General features: G+C 42.3%; 12 protein-coding genes across 12 annotated transcripts; 7 read left to right on the forward strand and 5 right to left on the reverse strand.

The window, feature by feature from the left end:
• Nucleotides 1–653: 653 nt before the first annotated feature.
• On the reverse strand, nt 654–3572 carry SAMD00019534_053190 (hypothetical protein; the record flags this gene model as incomplete). Its single annotated transcript, XM_012899790.1, has 4 exons — nt 654–959; nt 1038–2695; nt 2806–2888; nt 2950–3572. The coding sequence occupies 4 exons, from the start codon at nt 3570–3572 to the stop codon at nt 654–656; spliced, it is 2670 nt and encodes an 889-aa protein (XP_012755244.1).
• A 593-nt stretch (nt 3573–4165) lies between these two features.
• Nucleotides 4166–4642, forward strand: SAMD00019534_053200 (hypothetical protein; the record flags this gene model as incomplete). Its single annotated transcript, XM_012899791.1, has 1 exon — nt 4166–4642. One exon carries the CDS (start codon nt 4166–4168, stop codon nt 4640–4642), a length of 477 nt encoding a protein of 158 aa, XP_012755245.1.
• Nucleotides 4643–4777: 135 nt separating this feature from the next.
• On the forward strand, nt 4778–5310 carry SAMD00019534_053210 (hypothetical protein; the record flags this gene model as incomplete). The annotated part of the gene is made up of 2 exons (XM_012899792.1): nt 4778–5215; nt 5290–5310. 2 exons carry the CDS (start codon nt 4778–4780, stop codon nt 5308–5310), a joined length of 459 nt encoding a protein of 152 aa, XP_012755246.1.
• A 420-nt stretch (nt 5311–5730) lies between these two features.
• On the forward strand, nt 5731–6276 carry SAMD00019534_053220 (hypothetical protein; the record flags this gene model as incomplete). Its single annotated transcript, XM_012899793.1, has 1 exon — nt 5731–6276. The coding sequence occupies one exon, from the start codon at nt 5731–5733 to the stop codon at nt 6274–6276; it is 546 nt and encodes a 181-aa protein (XP_012755247.1).
• A 145-nt stretch (nt 6277–6421) lies between these two features.
• On the forward strand, nt 6422–7210 carry SAMD00019534_053230 (hypothetical protein; the record flags this gene model as incomplete). The annotated part of the gene is made up of 1 exon (XM_012899794.1): nt 6422–7210. One exon carries the CDS (start codon nt 6422–6424, stop codon nt 7208–7210), a length of 789 nt encoding a protein of 262 aa, XP_012755248.1.
• A 630-nt stretch (nt 7211–7840) lies between these two features.
• On the forward strand, nt 7841–9338 carry SAMD00019534_053240 (hypothetical protein; the record flags this gene model as incomplete). The annotated part of the gene is made up of 2 exons (XM_012899795.1): nt 7841–8607; nt 8678–9338. Coding segments are annotated over 2 exons (1428 nt in total), but the record flags the coding sequence as incomplete, so codon positions are not given.
• Nucleotides 9339–9446: 108 nt separating this feature from the next.
• SAMD00019534_053250 (hypothetical protein) lies at nt 9447–10587 on the reverse strand (the record flags this gene model as incomplete). The annotated part of the gene is made up of 3 exons (XM_012899796.1): nt 9447–10053; nt 10113–10333; nt 10408–10587. Coding segments are annotated over 3 exons (1008 nt in total), but the record flags the coding sequence as incomplete, so codon positions are not given.
• A 733-nt stretch (nt 10588–11320) lies between these two features.
• SAMD00019534_053260 (hypothetical protein) lies at nt 11321–11803 on the reverse strand (the record flags this gene model as incomplete). Its single annotated transcript, XM_012899797.1, has 1 exon — nt 11321–11803. One exon carries the CDS (start codon nt 11801–11803, stop codon nt 11321–11323), a length of 483 nt encoding a protein of 160 aa, XP_012755251.1.
• A 402-nt stretch (nt 11804–12205) lies between these two features.
• Nucleotides 12206–13269, reverse strand: SAMD00019534_053270 (hypothetical protein; the record flags this gene model as incomplete). Its single annotated transcript, XM_012899798.1, has 2 exons — nt 12206–12581; nt 12656–13269. The coding sequence occupies 2 exons, from the start codon at nt 13267–13269 to the stop codon at nt 12206–12208; spliced, it is 990 nt and encodes a 329-aa protein (XP_012755252.1).
• Nucleotides 13270–16308: 3039 nt separating this feature from the next.
• SAMD00019534_053280 (hypothetical protein) lies at nt 16309–17537 on the forward strand (the record flags this gene model as incomplete). The annotated part of the gene is made up of 2 exons (XM_012899799.1): nt 16309–16572; nt 16656–17537. 2 exons carry the CDS (start codon nt 16309–16311, stop codon nt 17535–17537), a joined length of 1146 nt encoding a protein of 381 aa, XP_012755253.1.
• A 315-nt stretch (nt 17538–17852) lies between these two features.
• Nucleotides 17853–19078, forward strand: SAMD00019534_053290 (hypothetical protein; the record flags this gene model as incomplete). Its single annotated transcript, XM_012899800.1, has 2 exons — nt 17853–17880; nt 17961–19078. The coding sequence occupies 2 exons, from the start codon at nt 17853–17855 to the stop codon at nt 19076–19078; spliced, it is 1146 nt and encodes a 381-aa protein (XP_012755254.1).
• Nucleotides 19079–19375: 297 nt separating this feature from the next.
• Nucleotides 19376–21338, reverse strand: SAMD00019534_053300 (hypothetical protein; the record flags this gene model as incomplete). Its single annotated transcript, XM_012899801.1, has 3 exons — nt 19376–20155; nt 20239–21051; nt 21186–21338. The coding sequence occupies 3 exons, from the start codon at nt 21336–21338 to the stop codon at nt 19376–19378; spliced, it is 1746 nt and encodes a 581-aa protein (XP_012755255.1).
• Nucleotides 21339–22444: the final 1106 nt, after the last annotated feature.

Here is a 22444-nt window from a genome sequence, read left to right on the forward strand (position 1 = left end):
GATGAAGAAGATATTGATGTAGATATAGATAATAATAACAATAATAGTAATAATAATAATAATAGGGGCGGTAGTATTGGAAGGAAAGGTAGAACAAACATGCAGGATATATCAGATACAGATAGTACTATAGTCAATGCACTGAGTACACTACCATCGAATGGTGCATTCTCTAAATATCAATCATCAAGTGGCATTACAAATGGTGTCGAATCAGTATGTTATATATTTGATTGATTGATTGAATGGTCTGAACCAACTTATACTTATTCATTCGTTCATTCATTCATTCCATTAGGAGTTACCAAAGTATATACCATATCACACAAGCAGTAGTAGCAGCGCGAGTAATAGTCCATTTATAAAGAATGATGAGACCAATGTATTAATAAGATCACTTTTAAAGAATACTATAAGACTGAAGAATAGTCCATTGATCAATGATCCTGCATTGTCAACATCCACTACATCAACCACATCAACTACCTCAACTACATCAACATCATCAACGACATCAACATCATCACCATCAGTTTCAAAAAAGACAAAGAGAGATACAGATGGAAGCATGGCACAATCTGGCGGCTCAAATGGCAATGGAAGTGGCAACAATAGTAGGGACAAGAAGAGGAAGTCTTAGACCTTTAATATTACTACAGATGGTACACTATGCCACTGAATAAAGGAGGTATCTTGGGCTGACAGTACTCAACCTTGTTGATGCCTGCAAACTCTAGAAGTCGTTTGACGATGCCCTCCTTCTCATAGTCAAGATGTCGCTTGACCATGCACGATACATCAACATTCTCAATCACCAGCGATAGAGTTGGCACGTGGATAGGCGCCACGCCACTAGCCGGGAACAATCCATCCGAGAAGAAATGCGCCGATCGACATATATACTTCAGCACAACATCTTTTGGCGAGTACATGTTGACTATCCTTCCGCTGACAACATTCTAAAAGTGTATGAATGATTGATTGATTGAGTTAGCAAGTAAACCTTGGAATCATCCCTGTCAGTCGCGCGAACATACACTTAGATTGGACCATCTCTTGGGATCACAGGGGATTGGCGAGCCGATGAAGACAGCCATCTCGACGTAGGACGTGGCGAATGGATCGCTCGCGGACAACCTGTTCAACTCTTCAAGACAATAAAAAACTAGTCTTGCGCCCATACCAGTGCCAATGAGTGTGAGTGGTCGCTTGCCAAATGTGCCATCGAGTATCTGTTGAGCCAGGATGCGGCCAGCCTTCTCTGAGCGATCCTTTAGCATGGTCCAAGGGTTGTCAAGGACATCAGCCATCTTTAGGATGGACAGCGGGATCAATGCATGTGCCAGACTCTGTGAGATGATGTTGGTTGCTGCCGATTTGATCACAGTGTGCATCAACTTGTTCTGGTACTCGGCAATGATTGATTGTAACTTCAACTTGTTGTCGCGCTCATAGTCAATCAAGAAGATGTCGCCAAAGTCCTCAGTGGCGCGTCGTACCATTCGTTCCCATGTCTCAAGTGGCTGTGACGGTGTTGCTGAGGGGGTGGAGCTGGGCGGCACCGCAAAGCCGTCTATGTATATGATCGCATGAAGAGAGGTCTGTGACTTGACACGATGAATCGCATAGTCCTGGATGCCGGCTGTTGCCGCAATCATCTTGTCGGCGGACACTTTAGCGCCGGCAGCACCAAAGATGACGGACAACATAGTGGCACCGCTCACGCCAGTGAATGATACCAGTCCAGAGACCAATGATCCGGCGCCAATTGCACTGAGCACGGAGCCAACGAATGGGGCAGCCAGTCCACCTGTCAATCCGACGATGACGGCACCAGTGACTGCGGCGCCAGCTATCTTGGCTGCCTTGAGCCCACCGCCTCTCTCGTTTCCAACACTCGCAGGTGTCTGCGCGCCATCAGCTTCGTTGGTGTCCTGCAGAGATCCAATGACCTCCATCTCGATGCGGCAAAAGACAGTGTAGTTGACGCCGAGGAACTCGACAAACAGACGTTTGAGTGACGAGCGTATTGTTGAGAAGTATGATTGAGCGATCAATGATGTCGATATCAACTTGAGCATGAACTCTTCAATCTCATGCTTCTCCTTGCTAATCATCTGTAACAAAGTATCTATTATGGCTGAATGATTGTTCACCTGTTTATACTGCTTGATGTTCTGAAGTTGCATCTTTATCTCTGATGTAACATGTTCCTTTGTGATCATTCCATTTTCCAACGATTGATCATTGAGGCCAGACTCTGTTGTGTTTGTGGCGCCATTGATTGTGGGACTGGTGAACGTACTAGTGTTTGTGCTTGTGCTTGTGCTCGCGGCTGTGTCAAGTTGCTCACCAACACTTGATGAGCTTGTGGAGGAAGAGGAGGAGGCCTTGAGGAGACGATTGAATGTTGCCTTGTCAATGGACAGATGTGAGTGATCGAGTTTCTCAATGAATTGGATGGCCAGGGAGAATGTAGTGACGAACAGCTCGTAACTAGTGTCATGATAGTCGTTGGAGTATAACTCAATGATCATCTTATTCGAGTACAGATTGGGTGGATTCTTCTTGAGCAACAGATAAATGAACATTGGCAACAAGTACTCATCACCATTGATCGATATCAATTGTATCATTGACTTTGACAAGAATCTCTTCTTCTTCAAAGGTGATTGATGTTGAAGTCGATCAATATCTAATGATTGATTGATTGATGGTGTTAGGCTGGGATCATTCCAAGATGGTACTATAAAGATCATTTACATTTAAACGCTTTTGTTAGACTTGCTGTATCAATTGATATACCCAAGTGTGATGGCTCAATGAATGATAGTGATCCAATTCGTTCCTTCAATCGTTGGTCCTCATCAAAGTTGTAAGGGAATATGCTGTTGTTCGGAGTGATGTTAGTCAACGAATGATTGAATGATTGAATGAATGACTACGTACTCTATATATATGCTCTGTATTATTATTGTCTCAACACTTTGATTGAGGACGTGAGTGTAATCATCTGATGCAAGGATGTCATTGAACTTGCTGGGAAGTACAACATTGTGTAGCAACTCTGAATGATAGTTGTTATATGATTGTACACGATCTGATGATGAAGTCAATCTACTGAAATGATTCCTGAATCGAATCAGGTCATCTCTATGCACTTCTGCCAAGTAATCCGCAACATTACTCCATATATTATTGATCTTTGGTAGGTATTGAGATGTCAAGTCTACCACCTCTTGTTGTTGTGGCAACGTCATTGATGGGCTAGATTGACCACGAAGAGTTGGAGAAGACGTAGATGAGGATGAGGATGAGCCATTGCCAACTATATTATCGAATATTAAATAGTTCAATATACATTGTGATAATGACATTGATGTGAATGCTTGTGTGAGGAACTCTGTTATCTCCTTCTTTATCGTTGTCCTATATGGATATAGTTGATGTCTGAATGCATCCACCAACAATATACCAAACAACTCTTTCTTTGTCAATGTCAATGTCAAAGTCTGCTGTTGCTGTTGCTTGTTACTACTGATGAGTTCATTTGTAGTTGTGATACTTTCCATCCTATAATTATATATATATATATGTGTTATGACTATCTTATAATTATTACAACAACAATAACAACATTAAATGATTAACATGTAGCAAAGCAACACCAACAACAACTTGTTGAGACTTTGAAACCCAAGTGATGGAGAATGATCGTTTGAGTCTAACGTCACCACCCCACTATGACCAACATTGAATTTATGGGTCATGTCCAATCAATTTGTAAACAAGTCAACTAACACCTTCATTTACAACACTAAACATGTCAATAGTTATAAATAACAATAATAGTAATAACTATGATGATGGCATGTCCATTAGACAAGTGCTCACCAATCGAATATTGTTCAGGACTATCATATTATCTCTACCTTATTGGTTGTTTAATAATACCAACAAGAAGAAGAGATATATAAAGAAGAAGGAAGGGACAAGTAACCGATGGTATCATTTAGAAGAACCGGATCTAGATATTGGTTATAGAACAAAGTATCATCATTGGACTGATGCAATACAGTTGATACAACATAATCATCTTGCATTACTATGTTATAGAATCAAACATAATGATCATATCAACTTTACACATCAGACTGTGGAGGATATGTACAAAAAAGGTTGTGTACTCGATCCCCAAACATTCAACATCGTCTACAACAAGTATCAACGATACTTTACCTACTCTGACTCCCTCGCAGAGGAGATAGTTGGAGGTCACCTCAGCAATGTACAGACGTTGCTACAACAAACTGTGCCCATGACCTTTAATCGTCGTGACTCTCTCTTGTTGAGCGCCATCAATCCTGGTAACCTCAATGTACTCAAGTATCTCTTGGACTCTGGTCTGTTCAATAATGAATCTCTTTGGAAGAACCAAACTCATGAGGCAATGAAGAAGATAGTCAAGTTACCACCCTCCTCCATCCTTTTCTTGTTGGACACTCGGAACAAATTTCCAACAAAACTGGTCAAGATGATCAGATCGAGAGCACAATCTTATGTCAATGAGATAGTATCTCATGGTAACCAACAACTCATCGATGAGCTCATGATCAAAAAAGGTCTCGAACTGACCAGATAGATAGTGATGCCAGACAGTGGACTTACTGCCACCCAGTATCTTGCACTATGCGAGCGCTGGTTCCCAGCAGACAGATTACTGGACCATCAACAGGCAATGGATAGCTTATCTTTGGCAAAGTATACTGCTCAATCAATGTTGGGATTTGACGCCCCAGCGGTGAATGTAACATCAACGGACATTGGTGATGACCAGCTCTTGGTCTATGTCAAGCTCTTTGGCGTTTCGCTTGGCTGTGAAGACATACGCGATATGGCACTGCGCGAGTACATACTCTCAGGGGACTTCATGCTCATTACCTACCTCCATGATCAGTTGACTGAATACGATGAACAAATTTCCAACTATATTGTAGAACTTGGCAATGTGGCTCAAATGGCCGTCCTCCTTGGATATTTGGACACACGTATCATACCGAGGATACAACCGGATAATCCCAATGTCGTTGATATTCGAAGAGACTACTTTATCGACCTCCACAGATCTCTGTTCAAGGCACCTAACCAACACAATGCACTCGAGGTGATCAAATATTTAAACAACAATAATGTTGTTCAAAAAACATATTCGCCAGTACATATTAATAGAAGCATAGTATTCAATGGATCAATGGACATTCTTGCCTTTCTATTATCCAATGACAACAGAGTATTACCCACGAGTGGTGATTTCGCCGCAGCACTTACGGTACTCGACCCTCAACAATTGGAATATGTATTCAAGATGCATCCATCCTTTTATTCATCCAAAGTACGCATTCTATATACCATGTTCTATGCGTCTTACTATGGCGGACTGGACACTCTCAACATACTCTTGGATCATATTGACGTCCTTGGAACATCATCCATAGAGAGATTGGCCAATGATGGATACCATATTTATATCGTCCGTCTGGTGGAGAGAGCCAATTTTTCACTTGACGATCTGTCTCAACAAATTGGACGACTTGGCGATGTTGAGTTGTTTGAGTATGCACTCAAACACCGTGCACCTGATGAGATGATGGAGATGCAACTTGGGGTGGTACTATACAGTGCTCTCAGGTCAGCTGTAAAGAATCACCAAGTGGCACTGGTCAAACATATATGTTCGAATCACAACAATATTGTTGGTGTGCTGCACAAGTCTCTTCATATGGAGGCAATCAATCATGGAGATTTGGAATTGTTGGACTACCTCTGCGCAGTACACCTCTTGAGAGTGTTGACGATACTTTCGAGGACCCAGAGGAGACTTCCAACAATCTTGTAGAGCGCGCCATCAATCTGGGACACATCGAGATATTGGACTATTTGTTGGCAAAGGTTGATGTCATGCTCAAACACTACATGTTGGTTGGGTTAATCCCATCACTCACCAACAATCTAATCACAAGGTCGGATACATTCATGTTACAACATTTCTTGAACATTGGTGTTAAGTTTGATTTGGAGAGTATCCAGCTCCATGCTCGAGCCTACTACAACTACAACAACAACAACAACATGGGCATGCAATCATTTATTGATCAGTATATATTTAAGAATGATACACAGGGTCAACAAAAGCAAGTGAAGAATAACAAGAGAGTCACAAGGGATAATGAGGAAACTACTCCACAACCAAAGCCAACAAAGAAGAATAGGAAATAAACTTGTAATATATCAGGTGATCTTCATCAATCACGTGACCACAAATCACGTGACATTATTCAATCACGTGACATCACCAAAATTTCCAAACATCGTTATCTCCAAACAGATACAATTCAAAATAGAGATAAAGATAGAGATAAAGATGATATCATCAAGACTGCGAAACTTATTGGACATTGCCAAGAGATTGCCAATACCTCCTAGAGCAGGGGATGGTGGTTTACAGACACAACATGCGCCATGGCCACTGCCACAGCCCAGTCAACAGTTGGTAGATGAATTAAAGAGTGCATTCGAACAGGTTATGATATCAGACCTGTCTATAACAGAGAAGCATTTGCCACTCACTCGAAACAAGCTTGCACATCTCAATCCGGCCAAGTCGCCCTATGGCCTACCCATCTCATACTATCCCTTGCTCGAATGTTCTCGATTCACATTGGCAGTGTTTGCAATGCCTCGCGGTTCAATCATCCCTCTTCATTCACATCCCGAGATGTTAGTACTTAGTAAGATGCTCTATGGTTCAATCAATGTTGACTCTTACGAGAGACTTGATGACCATCTCTCAGATATCCCGACATCGACATCATCAACATCAAAGCAATCAATCATTACCAACTTTAAAGGAAGGATAACGATGACACCAGAGAACACAACATCGTTACTATCACCACGAAGTGTACTTCATAGATTCAGCTCACCAGAGATGCCAAGTGCAGTGCTCGAGTTACTGTTTCCTCCATATGGACAACCTGGTTCATCACGCTATTGTACATACTACAAAGAGGTATCTGGAGGACTTCCCGACCAACCCATAACAACCCTATCACCAATCAATGTCGACGATGACTTCTCCTGCTTCTACGAGCAAGACATACAACCACTACAAGATCTCCATCAATACCTAACACAACAATACTCTAGTTAGTTAGTTAGTATTGTAATACATTAAATGTATGTTTATATATAAGATATAAGTAAAGAAGTAATAATCAAACAACACAAATCAATGAATGTCATTGTGTAGACCCTTACCCTACCCTCGCGCACCTTGACTTCGCAGCCCAACAGTTCACCCGCCACACCCTTTAAAAGTAATCGGTGTTGCCACCCCAACAACCACACCTCCCCAACAACACACAACAATAATATTACAAACACACACAACAACGATTTCTTTGCAAAAAAACAAACCATTTTCCATCCACCCATCCATCATCCACTCCCTTTTCATTCATGAATGAGACCCAATAGAAAGAATGAGATCTAATCATTCGATAACTATTAATTACTTAAATATATCAATCTCTACAAATATATATTTATATTTAGAGGAGGAGACATTGTCTTTCAAATTATACGACAAGACTTTATTATTGGTCAAGTCGTAACGAGGACTTTGTTCAATCTACATTACATTCACCAACATCGAACAAACTCAACAACACAATCAAACAACAAACTAACAAACAAACAACAAACAAACAATATATATTTATACATTGGATATAGTGCCACACAACATCCTGGACCCTGATACTTATACAAGATGACAACAATTATAAGAATACTCAAGACTGTGTGGCGATGGAGCCAGTTGACATTGGCACTGTTAATCATTGTGTTGGAAAGTGTCATTAGATTTGGAATGAGCGTATTTACAAGTTTCATTCCATTCTCTTCACATATTGAATTGCCAAAGTCCCTAAAGGGACATAGCCCTGCATCATACTCTGAGTCCCAGAAGGACCTCGAGCGTGATGCAATCGAATTGATCACCAGTCGTGGATACCCGGTCGAGGAGCACTTTGTCACCACTAAGGATGGTTTCGTGTTGGGACTGCATCGCATCACTGGTCCACGCGCATTCACCTCGCCTCTCAACTCGGCGCCGGCTTCGCCACGCGATCTTGGCATCCGCGGCAGTCACGCCAGCTTGTTTGGCAACAGCAGCAACAATAGCAACAGTGCCATGGTCAAACCCGCCGTGCTACTCATGCACGGCTTCATGATGTCATCCGAGGTGTGGCTGACGCGTACCAACCCCAATGACAGCCTGCCATTCATTCTTGCCGATGCAGGATACGATGTTTGGCTTGGAAACAATCGTGGCAACAAGTACTCGTTCAAGCACACCACCTACACACCAGACCAAGAACAGTTCTGGAACTGGTCCATTGATGAACTGGCAAAGTTTGACATGCCCAGCATGGTGGACTTTATCACCGACAGGACTGGACACAAGACAATCACCTACATTGCATTCTCTCAAGGTACAGCACAAGGTTGGGCTGGTCTAAGCTCCAACGCTGCACTCGCCAGGAAGTATGTAGTCCCATTCATTCATTCAATCAAATGTCAAATGATCATATGCTAACAATCTCATCAATCAAAGGGTCGACTTGTTCATTGCATTGGCACCTGTCAGTACATGTCTTGGCTTTAGTAATCCAATGGTGGACTCATTGGCAAGGAGTAGACCAGACTTTATCTTTTTGCTCTTTGGCAAGAAGTCAATACTTCCATCGATCATATTCTGGAGGAATATATTGCCTCGCGACATCTATGTCAAGTTGATCGATGGCTCTGTCTCTTTCCTCTTCAACTGGACCACCGCCTGCCTGTCCAAGGAAGAGAAGCCAATGCTCTACTCTCACATCTTCTCCTACACCAGTGTCAAGACCGTAGTGCATTGGTTCCAAATCATCCAGACCAATCGCTTCCAGATGTTTGATGACATCCTCCTGGGTGTCACGCCAACCGAGAGTTCCGATCAACCTCATAGATATCATGGTCGAGTGATACCTGGTTACCATCCAGGACAGATACAGACAAAGTTTGCAATGTTCTATGGAGGCTCAGACACACTGCCCAACACCAAACTGCTTCTTGAACATCTGCCCAAGGACAAATCAGTTATGGTCCATGAAGTACCAGAGTATGAGCATCTCGATCTCATCTGGGCCAAAGACGCACATCACAAGGTCTTCTCCAAGATTGTCAAGTTACTCAACTCTCACAACAAGACCATTCTCTCAGAGTCAGACTCGTCCGATGAATAAACCATGCTGGTCATCCGCAGCGGTGGATGTTTGTTATAATGATTGATAGATCTATTGAATGTACATTGACTTGTACAAGTTATACGCATCTCTCCCATCTTAAACCTTGGTGGGATCACTGTACATCTTCTCGTTGTAACGAGCACCTGTCACAGGGATGGTTGCAAGTATCTGGCTGATGCTCTTTTGCTCCTCGGGAGTAAGCTGGATCTGAGCACTGTGCAAGTTCTCCTCGAGACGGCCGATCTTGGTAGTGCCTGGGATGGGGATGAATGATGTACTTCCGCCACGGGTCAGGATCCATGCCAGAATCAACTGGGATGCTGGAACACCCTTGGCCTTGGCAATCTTGTCAAAGGCGGTGACCAACTCATAGTTCTTCTTGAAGTTCTCGCCCTGGAAACGAGGTACAGTTCTTCTGTAGTCGGTTGGGGCAAAGTCATCTGGAGACTTGATCTCACCAGTGAGGAATCCACGTCCGAGTGGAGAGTAACAGACAACGGCAATGTCCAACTCCTTGCATGTTTCGAGTACTCCATCAGACTCAATGTCCAGGGTCCATGGTGAGTACTCAACTTGGATAGCAGTGATTGGATGAACCTTGTGTGCTCTCCTGATCCAATCAGCTGGGCAGTTGCTCAGTCCAAGGAAACGAACCTTGCCAGCATCGACCAATGACTTCATTGCCTTGACAGTCTCTTCAATTGGGCTGTTGATAGTTCAGTTAGTGAGTGATTGATTGAATTATAGATGTTGATGGATACATACGTTGTTTGATCTGGGATATGTTGGTAGTAGAGATCAATCTGGCTGACACCAAGACGCTTCAAACTTCTGTCACAAGCCTCAAGGACATACTCTGGTTTTCCACTGATGCCAACACTTCCATCAGCCTTGACTGAAGCAGCAAACTTTGTGCATAGGAATACCTCACTTCTTCTGGTTGCCAACACCTTGCTCAACAACTCTTCATTGGCTCCATAGACATCCTAAAGAATTCATAAATGAATGAATGAGTTTTAACTCCATCGGAATTGAAGTGTAAGGTGTTATATATACATACAGCAGTATCCCAGAAGTTACAACCGAGGTCAAGAGCTCTGTTTAGAACCTTGAGACTGTTCTCATCGTCATGCTTATCACCGTAAAAGGCAGACATGCCCATGCATCCCAATCCAATTGATGAGACCATGACATTGGAGTTACCCAAACGTACTTTTGGTACTTGAGTTGGTTGTGCCATTATAAATATCTAGAGTAAGTAAGCTTAGTAAGTATGTATTATATTATATTTGTTTGATTATTGATATGTTTGTTTGATAATGATGTGCATTCTGAACATTACTTTAAATAGTTTATGTTTAAATTGAATGAGTGAGCAAATGGGGACACGCCCCATTAATCCTGAATCCACCAATGATTGATAAATATCCTAATTAATTTAATATGATACTCATCATGATGGTCATGATCCAAGGTCCATGCCCTTAACCCTCAATTTAGGATATGCGAACCATACCAGGGGGTGTCAATGCAAGGGTCATTGATCTTAGTTTCAATTATTTGATTGATGACGACGTTCCATGGAACTGGCAAAGAACCATCGTGCAAAATTTCGCACCTGCAAGATCTTTTGCTTTGAGACTGTAAGATTGCTCCACACGTGCATTATGTGTTGACGAGTCATGTCATTGTTCGTTCCATGATGATGTAATAGGAACAAAGAGTCAATAATGACTCATTCAAAGTAATAACAATGACATCGTCATCATCATCTTTACATCTTTACATCTTTCGTTCATTGTATCCTTGACCAACTTTGTGTTTGGCTGATCTGATAGTACTATTCTTTGATCAAGAGAGCGCATATTGGTCATCTTCAAGTAGGTTCTTTCTGAACTCGAAGCCTCGAGGCAATGGTTGCGATGGTATGTTATCTGATCTTGGAACAGAGAGTACCAACAATATAATATATATTAGAGATACTTTGGATTGAGGACAAAGTATGAGTGTTGGATATTGTATTGATAGTAGTGTTTCTTGAAGGTTAGACCAAGTTTCTTTAGGATGGCAATGGATGGACCGTTGTTTGTTCTCGATGTACCAACAATGTCTTCAAACTTGGGATCATCCTTTACTTTGTCAAGACATGCTTGAGCCGCTTCGTATACAATTCCTCGACCACGATATCCATCCAACATCAGATAGCCAATGTTTATCTCGCTCTCACGCTCCATCCATGGACGCTTTACAAATGCTGTTGTACCAATTGGCTTCATAGTCTCTTTGAGTACAATCTTGCATACTCCATATCCATTGTTCTTATAGCTCTCCATTACATTGTTTAGTAGGTAGTTACGACAAGCATCCAATGTCTCAAGACCTCTACTGCCTACCAACTCCACAACCAATGGATCATTGAACAATGATTGAATGAAAGGTGCATCATCCTCATTCATATAACATATCAATGTTCTATCCGACTCTGCGAATACCTTCAACTCCTCTGTCATTGTTGTGTTATTACTGATTATATATTTGTTAACAAGTTGATGGGTTGGAAGGAATGAATGATTGGATGGATGGAGGGGTTGAAGTGATGAAGGGTGTGATTGTCGTCTTCAGCGCCATATATGGTATCAGGATGTTAGGTATCAAGCAAATGCTAACATTTTGAAGTTGACTCCATAATTGTAATGAATGAATGAATGGACTAACATCACCATTGAATCGTAAATTATAATACTGATCAACATTATGTATTATTATGTCGTTGTTGGTCAATTTGAACGAGAGGTAGGGTACGCTTGAGAGTAAAAGGTAAAGTGAATGATATGGATGTAAAGGTTAGGTCGACCAGTCTACTGCTGGGCCTCAGTGGTGGCAGTGGAGGTGCTGGCGACGGCACCACCAGTGTAAGATTGCATTTGGTTGTTGTAGAGACGCATCAGATTTCTCTCGAGCATGGCAATGGTAACCTTTCCGATGGCTGGCACCATGATGCACTTGCTGTCGACCGACTCGTCGACGTTGAGACATCCGGCAAAGTTGATGACGACGGTACCGTCACGGATCAGAGCGCTATCCACCTTGTACTTGGGTGATGGCACACCAAGAATCAATATATCGCTCTTCTGGATGGCCTCCTCCTTGGACACGGTTGTCTCTGACATCTTGATTGTTCCCTGTCGCTTGCCAGCCTGGAAACAAATAACACCATTAAGATCGATAGAATATCTGTTTGGGAGGGAGGGCAGGAGGGTGTTAGTTGTCTTGCATGCTGTAACGCCATTCAATCTCTTTATACATACACAAAAGCACCGTCGTTGGCAAGCATAGCAGCCAATGGTCTGCCTACAATCTCACTACGGTTTACAACGGTAACAACCTTTCCCTTGAGATGCTCGCCAAAGGGCAACGACTTGTCGTAGATGCCAAGATGATCGATGATCTTGACCATGGCCAGAGGAGTGCAAGGCAGGACACACTTCTTGGTCTTCTTCTCGTCCAGGAAACGGATGTTGTGATAGAGGTTGAATCTGTTGGTGGTGGACATGCCCTCGACGTCCTTGTCGGGACGGACGACATCCTGCAGGTAGGCATCGAGCATGCCTCCAAACACTGGATAGTAGACCATGATACCGTGCACAGAGTCGTCGTTGTTGGCGTCGATGATGGCGTCCTCGAGGTCAACTCTCTCGATCTTCTTCAGGATGAACTCGATACCGTCCTTGTTACAGGCGATCTTTGTCCACTTGGCATAGTCGATGGCGCCCTGGTCGTCAGTGGTCAAGTAGGCAACGATTCTTGGCTTTGGCATATTGGCCGGCACGGACTCCTTGACCTCATTTCTGAACAATGTAGCGATTGGTGTAACGTCGATCTTTCCCTTCTTGGCTGAAACAATGCTGTTGATCTCCTCCATTATATATGTGTGTGTGTTTGTATGTATATGTATATGTGTATTTGTATGTGTTGGTATTCGTGATTAGTGACATGAATGACCAGAACGAGTCATCGTTTTGTTTAGTGGTTGGTGGGTGGGCACTCCGACCAAGTCTAGGCATACACAATGACAATGTCATTACACACATGAGCCCCGATGATAGTTCATAAAAGCGAGAGAGGGCTATTTAATAAAACGAACGAGTCGGCAATTTGATGAATGGCGAAATTGATCGGCCCCATTCATAGTGCATAACATGTGATCACTCATCGGCATCAATACCATCCCATGGGTTTGGTTGGGGTTAAGGGTGGGGAGTCGTCATGACACGACGACCCTACGTCAACATATCTATGTATATATATATAAATATATCTTTATCTCTTCATTCTATCTCTATCCATCATGTAAACTACACATGTTAGATATCTAACTAGTTAACTAGGAACAACTTGAATATCTGATTATGAAATCTAGAATGGAACTGGTAGGTGGTTATTGGGTGACATTCGAAAAGACCTGTCACCTTGTGCCAATGTCTATACTTAGGTTAGAAGTACCTTACATCTTGTCTTGGACTCTCAAGTTTATAAATAAACTCGAGAGTATCATCAAAAGCCACCGATGCTCAAAGGTCACTCACGATCATTCATTCATTCAGAACAACCCAACCCAATAATCGATCTCCTTCCTTTCTCTACTACTTCCTCAGTCCTACTCCTCTGTTTAATAATAACAACGACAACAATAACAATAACATTGAGAAAATAAGATAATACAACTTTTAGGGTATGTACAAAAGTAGCCTCCATCAATCCCGCTTCGTTTCATTGGATGCCCCCAAATATGTGCCATCACCAACAACAAGCACATTGTACATTGTACAACTACAATCGCATTCTTTACATGTACATACACAATTCACAATGTGTCATTGATGATCAACTTCCATCGCCATCCATTCTTCAACATGATGTGTGTGAGTAGTATTAGTGGTTGTTTGATTGATTGATTAATGTGGGCTTTATCACCACACATCTACAAAAGTCCCAAAAGACGATCAAACAAAAGATATTTGTTGGTTTATAAATAATTATTGTCTTGTGATGGTGATGTGTGAATAGCGTGTCGATTCGCTTCACTTTAATTTAGAAGTTCTTTCCAAATGGAGGACAACAACACAACCAAATACTTATTGGTGTTTATAAGTGCCCACCTTTATATAACCTGGTATAAACACCAATCGCCATCAATTGTGATTGAGAAGTGAGCTCACTTCTACTTTGGTCCAACCTCTTTCTTTCTCTAAATTTAATCAGTCCATTGTTGACTGGTCTGACTTTTAAATCTTAGAACAAGGTTCCATCACACACTCCGTCTCAAGGATTCGATTCTACTCCTTCCTTGATTAATATCTATATCCAAAAGTATACTTATACATATATACATTTGTTATTTATATAACAATCAAACATGTATGTATCATTCATTCCAAATGTACATCCATCCACATCCATCCGTCCATCCATCCATTCGGGACAAACACATAACAAACTGAAGAATAAGAATGTGGAACTCATTTCCATCACAAGATGTAATGACACTCCACAATTCGTTGGACAGTCACCGAGTGCCACCCTTTACGGAGGATCCAAATATCAGCCAATCTGGCCTCACAAACATATAATCAGTCAAGAGTGATTATGGTGCTCATCCACCATCATCACCATCGTCCTTGTAGTTATTCGCTATGATTGAAGACTAGACTCGCCATTCCTTATTCGAATGATCACAATGTCGACTAATCTAAGGTGTGTTTGTGTTTCATTCATTCATTCACTAAGTGTGTATGTGTGGGGCAACTTGTGAACGGTATGAATGTACGTTCTATTTCAATAACCCCCATGACAGCAAGCCTTCGACACCAAGCCCAAACAGGGCCTGTCAACTGGAGGCGTGCCTGGGGGCTTACCCATCAAACACGATTTTATTTTTGGACTCTCGCATCGCGAAGGTGCACCTTGGACAATTGATGGAGAATAGTATTCCGTGTGCACCATCACTGCGCCAACTGCCGCCCCTCCATCCACACAATTGATATCACATCTTGTTAGTAGTTCCCCCCCTTTGCCCATGATCTACATTACATTCATTCTAGCTTGTGTGGCCATAGCCAAACAATAATAATTATAATTATACTAAACAAACAAGATAGTTGTGTGTGTTTAAGTGAGAGACAGATAGAGATACCATCACTTTGTTGTAAGTTTAGATCGATCCATCACCTGTTCACTCCTAAACAACAACAACAAGTTAAACCAAACAAGAATCCAAATTTATTGTTTAAGCATTAAGATATAAATATATTAATATTTATGTTATCTTGTCTTGTTGTATTGTTATAAAAATAGATTAGAATACAGCTACCCAACTTCTTCTTTACTTTAAAGTAAATTCAATATCCAATTTAGCTTATGACAGATCACACATCATCGCTCATCACTCATCACACATCACACATCATCAATCAATCATTCATTCTTCATACCACTCACTCATTCACCTTCTATTTATAAACAATGATCACCCCCAACGAGATTTAAAAGGACCTGTTCACTCACTGATCAATCACACACACACACTCACACCACGATTGGTTGATCAATCACTTATCGATACTGCCAATAACATCAACCCATCATCCATCTACTACTTAATTAAAACTCTGAAATACCTCATATTTGGAGGATGGAGGAGATTCCAACACACTTGGATAATAATATAATGCCATCATTTCATATCACATCTTCTATTACCTCTAATCATTCAATTAAATTGAATTAACAAAGTATATTCATTCCAACAACCAACCAACCAACCAACTAGCAAAAGAGAAATTAAAGCAAGATAATTCCATTCCAACTTTCCAAGTCCAAAGTTCCATCCAAGTCCCAAAAACACAATTCCTGTTGTTGTGGCTACCAACATTCATTCATACATCCAGAAGAAGACAGAATAATGGGAAGGAAGAAGATTAAGATTCAAAAGATATCAGACGAGAGGAACCGCCAGGTGACTTTCACCAAGAGGAAGAATGGATTGATCAAGAAGGCCATGGAGTTGGCACTGCTGTGCGACTCATCCGTCACCCTACTCATTGTAAATAACTCACCAAACGCCAAGGAGAAGTACTTCCAGTACGTTAGTTCGGACCTGGATGCTCCCCTGGCAAACATTCCCGACCTTGGACCAGAGATATCCCATTTCTATCAGAATGATGATGTAAGTGAAGCCCTATGTGCACTTTGGGTAGCCATACAACAACACTTACTAACATTACAATAATAACTTCAACGACAATGTAGTACGACAAATCATTTACAAAGAAAGATAACCTTTTAAATGGGGCGACAGACTTTAATGATGATCATCATGATTCACCTGCTGAGCATTCATCACCTTCAATGTCACCGAGTGATCATCATCACAATCACTCCAAGGTGTCATCCACAACTTCCAGCAAGAGTTCCAACAATCATCATCACCCATATCAAAGGACACTATCAAAATCCAACCTTGCCAAGTCTAGCAATCCAATAACCAACACAGACACACCAACATCACCAAAGTCACAAAGATATCAACAAGTTCCACAACAGCAGCAGGCAGTCACCTTTGACTCTGCCCAAGCATTACTATCACTTACCAATCCAGCCAATATTAGTAGTGGCAGTCTCAATGCTAGCACACCAAAATCAAATGACCTCTCGCCAACATCATCCATATCCACTTCACCAACTTCTTCGCCACGCCTCCAAACAATGTCTGACACATCATCGACGATGTCGCCAGCACTTCCAACACCGTCATCTATCTTTGGAAATGGAGGCAGTAGCAGCAGCAACAGTAGTAGTAACAACAGCAGTCCGATATTTCTATCAAGCAACAACCTGATGCCAAACTACACGTCCTCTTCCTCCTCGCCAGTCAAATCAAAGTTACACTCCTCCGAGCCCCTGTCCAACATTCTAAATCATCATCATCACATTATGTTGAACAACAACATTAGTAATAGTAGTAATAGTATTAGCAGCAGTAGTAGTAGTCGGGATCATTCCTTTGCCCACAACAACTCCAACAATCAAATCAACAACCACCATAACAACAACTTATTTAACATTAGGAGCAATTCTCTTACTCTGCCCTCTTTGGCAGACACGTTGTCATCATACTTTCCGCATCAGTAAACTCTGTCTGCTAGATAGATATATCGAATATAAGTTTAAAGGGTCTGGGGCCAGTCCAATTCCTGGGCTCAATCACACCATTTTAAGCTTGGTTTGTCAACTTTTTTAAGTCTTGTGTGGTGGGGTGATTGGGTGAGGAGTGTGAGGTGGGTGATGAGTTGATTGGTTTTGCCGTCAAAGAATGTCGAACGAGTGTGGAAGATCTACCTCTTTCATTGCTGATCTGCAAGTTGGTGGTCCTCGCATCATTATTACATGTCCACTCATTGTACATAAGTCCTCCATTCAATTATCTACATTGACATAAATAATACAATGATACCAAATAGACTGGCGAGAATAGGTAACTACATTCAATCACTCAATCAATCAATCACTCAATCATTCTCAATCAATGATTACTAACATACTTTATAACTTTAGCCAGAAGGAGTACACTTTGGTCTTCATCACCATTATCAACAACAGGTGTCTATCCATCATCATATTTACAGGTGCACGCATTTTCTTCGATATCATATCAACAGCAACACCAACAACAGAATCAACAAAGTCAGCAGCAACAACAAAGACAATCTACATCAAATGTACGCAGCCTACTATATGCATTCTCCCTTGGTTCATTATTTGGCTGGAAGTACAGCCATGACGAACAATTGGAAGCGCTGCCAGAGCGTAGGAAGAACAAACAACCAATAGTAGACTTTGACGGCGCGTTGGAATGGTACCAGACCTATTACATATTGCCAGATCAAGACAACTTTGTCCAAGCCATCGCCCTCCTCATTGGCAAGGAGTCACACAACTATCTAAAGCAACAACTTACAGCACCATCATCGTCCAAGTCGGGTGGCGACAACCACAATGTCAGGATACAGACCATTCAATCATTCTACTACTTCCCAATGGTTGGCTTCATGGCCGAGATGTTCAGACAGAATCCCACAAAGGTCAAGACATGGTACGATGCACTGATGAGCCGAGAGGACATTACTACCCCTTGGCGTGCGTCGTCTCTTGGCAGTCTCGACCCCTCCATGTTGCTGGCACTCGCCGTCAGTATGGCCGGGTCACAGGAGTGTCTTCAGATACAAGAGGCCTACGTAAGAAACACACTGGGCAAGGGTGCCAGCGACGAGCGAGTCAAGCAAGGTGTGGATTCATTGCGCAGGTGGTCAGAGATGCAGAGTGATCAACTACCCACCTACCCTCTGATAAGGATTGGCGAGTACTTTTGCACGGGCAAGGAGAGCATCATCGAGGACATTGCAAGCACATGGAGAACATCACTACAACATACAAATGACAACAACCAACAGCAACAGAATAGAGATATGATCATTAATGAACTCAACCATGCGATTAAGCTATTGGCCAAGGATGCCAAGGCAACCAAGATACTACAAGATGAACTGACCTATCATTTGACGATCCAGAAGTCATCCACTTCATCGCTGTCGTCAACGGCATCAACACAATCAAATATTAAATCACCTCAGCTACTGGCGGTTGCAACGACAACTACTCCAACAGGTGGCTAAACACCATGATGTTGTTGTGGAGGTGGTCAATGTTGTAGCCGCCTGTACTGCTCACCAGTTGGGTGCTATTGCCCAATTGTATTAATACTATATGACACTTTATTTTGAAAAGCAGACACAGGAGTGCAGATAAGTCTAGCCAACTCTGCGCGCAACACACACAATCACACCGAACTCACCTTTCTGCTTTTCAAAATAAAGTGTCATATGTTCAACAAGACTGATCCTGATTGATCTGATTGGATTGATTGATTCCAAGCCTTTTGTTATGGCTAGGTGAGAAACTTGTTTAATTATTTATTGCTGCAACATATCCTTCTTTAGCTTGGCCTTGTAGGAAGAGATGTCTCCTTTCCATGGAGCGATGGTCTTGTTGTCGCAAACCCAGATCTGGTCGGCAACCTGGGAGATCAGTCTGAAATCGTGACTGACTAGAACCATTCCACCGGGGAAGTCGTTGATGGCCTCGGCCAAAGCGTCAATACACTCCATATCCAAATGGTTAGTGGGCTCGTCCAGCAGTAGCATGTGTGGGTTCTCCAGCGCCATCAGACAGAAGATCAGACGACTCTTGACTCCGTCACTCATGCAGCCAATGGCCTCTGTTTGCGACTTGCCAGTGACACCGAAACGGCCAATCTCACGACGCCACTCCTCAGTGTCCTTCTCGAATTGTGGGAACTTCATCTTGACAAAGTCCAGCGGGGTCATGGTCAGGTCGAGGGCCTCGGCAGCGTGCTGATGGTAACGGGCAATCTTCAAATGACCGTGCTTGCGAATCTCTCCTTTGGTGGGCTGGATCTGTTGGCAGATCAGCTTGAGCAGTGTGGACTTGCCAACACCGTTTGGTCCGACAAGGGCAACTCTCGAGTCCAGATCGATGGACAGGTCCAAGTCACGATACAAAACGTCGGCCTCCTTTCCAGAGTAGGAGAAAGTGACTTCGTTGAACTGGATAATGGGTGGGGCAAGCTCTGGGCATTGTGGGAATCTAAAGTTGAACTTCTTGTCCTCAACTACCTTCTCTACCAATCCAGCTTCCTCCATCTTGTCAATGATCTTTTGCTTGCTCTTACCCTAAAGTAGTTGAAGTGATTGATTGATTGAGTAAGTATATGATTGAATTGTTGTTGATTGAATAGGATGGACTTTGTACTTACTTGTCTAACAAGGTTAGAGTAGGTACCACAAGAGGCAATGAAAGACTTGATATGTGCAATCTCCTCTTGTTGCTTGTGATAGGCCTTCATTTGGTTGACCTCGAGCTCGGCCTTGGTCTTGACAAAGGTGTCGTAGTTGCCACCATAGTAGGTGAGGATGGACGATCTCATGTGAATGATGTTGGTGCAAACGCTGTTCAAGAAGTCTTGAGAGTGTGAAATGACAATGAGCGATCTGTCGTATCTGCTCAGGTAGTCCTCGAGCCACACACAGGCTCCGAGGTCCAAATGGTTGGTTGGCTCGTCGAGCAACAACAGAGTTGGCTTGATGAAGAGTGCCTTGGCGAGGGAGACTCTCATTCTCCAACCTCCAGACAAGTCCTTGGTCTTCTTGAGCATGGTCTGGGAAGTGAAACCGAGACCGATGAGGATCTCAGAGGCACGGGCAACAAAGGTGCTTGGGTCGAGTCTCTCCATTCTCTCGTAGATGTCCATCAGTTCCTCACTCTCTGGACCCTCCTCAACGAGCAGACGCTCCTCCTCAGCCTCGAGTCTCTTGACCTCCTTCTCAACGTCGTCAATGACCGACTCGAGAGCAGTGCGCTCAGAGGGGTAGGCCTCCTCGGACAAATGGAAGATATCTATATGTTTGGGGATTGGCAGCTCACGGATGGCCAGGCACTGCAGGAATGTAGACTTTCCACAACCATTAGATCCTAGCAGTCCGTAACGACGACCAAAGTTAATCTCCACAGTAGTGTCACTTAGAAGCTCCTTTCCGTGGAATGTGAGTGTAACTTGTTCAATTTTGATCTATGGTAATGGTAGTAGTAGTAGGTTGTAGTAGTAGTTGTAGGTGTAAAGATAAAGAGATAAAGATAGAGATGGAGATATTGTATGAGTATGATTGAAGAACATTGAGTGATTGATTGATTGATTAGACTTACATCTCTTGAAGACTCCTTGGTAGTGAGAACACCAGTAGCAGTGAACTGATTGATTCTCATCTTCTCAAACTTTGATGCGACGTTCTCGTCATCAGAGGGAGGTGGAGAATCATCTTGTCTCTTGTTCTTCTTGTTATTTGATTTCTTTCCCATTGTATGTTATTATAAGTTATAGGTGATACAATAAATATTATTTGTATATGTGAGTGAGTGGTTGGTTGGTAGTGATAGTGAATGAATATACTTGAAAGAGTGTTGTTGTTGTTCGTTTGGGGCGACGACTCTTTGCGTTTGCTCATAATACACATCTTCAAAAAACACCTTTTTCGAAATAATTAATTATTATTAAATAAATTAAATCAAAAACGTGTTCATGAGAAACCGAATCAAGACTGGAGTCAGTTCAGTTCCAACAATAGGAACAAGTGGCATCAAGGTGTGTGTTGTGTGTTTGTTGGTGTGTTCGTTTGTACCAACTGACACAGGATAGATTAACCAAGAAGTGTAAGTGTGAGAGATTGAGAGAAGATAGATCTTCACATTGTTTCCAATCTATTCTAGATGAACATGAACTGATCTACTTGAGTTAGTTATATTTTCCAGGTCCTGGCACCTCCATATGCGTTGGTCGCACTCAATCAAAACTCTTTATTCTTACAAAAGTCCATGTATAATATATGTATACTTAATAGTAAAAAACAATTACTAAATAGTGCATCTTATGTAATATTCTTGTTTGACAACTCTATCTTGAGGTCATTGTTGAATAGACAGAATGCTGACTGGAGTTGGGGCGATATCAAGGCAGACGAGAGCCTACTATAGGTAGGCGACGCCTTGTGCTCGTCAAGTACCTTCACAGTTCCAATACACTTGGCGACGCTGCTTATCCTGTTGATGGTAGTTGACGAGGGGGCCCTCCATTCTTTAAAGGAGAAAAGGATTTTGAGTGATGCAGGGATCGAACCTGCGACCTATTGGTTCGTAGCCAATCGCACTTCCACTGTGCTAAACACCCTTCTTATTGGACAAGATTCTTTGTCCATATTTGAGCTGATTTCGCTGCTCGATTTTTGTGCTTTATATAAAAACTAAAATGATTTTGGACTTCCACTGTGCTAAACACCATTCTGATGAGCCCTAGTTCGTTTACAAGATCGAATTTACTATCATAATCACTCAATCAGCTGTTCCTATACTATATCGATCTTGTTCCTCAACAACATTATGTGCATTTTTTCCGTTCCCCTACCAGGTGG

This window comes from Acytostelium subglobosum (assembly GCF_000787575.1).
Source record: "Acytostelium subglobosum LB1 DNA, scaffold: scaffold9, whole genome shotgun sequence".
Classification (NCBI taxonomy): domain Eukaryota; phylum Evosea; class Eumycetozoa; order Acytosteliales; family Acytosteliaceae; genus Acytostelium; species Acytostelium subglobosum.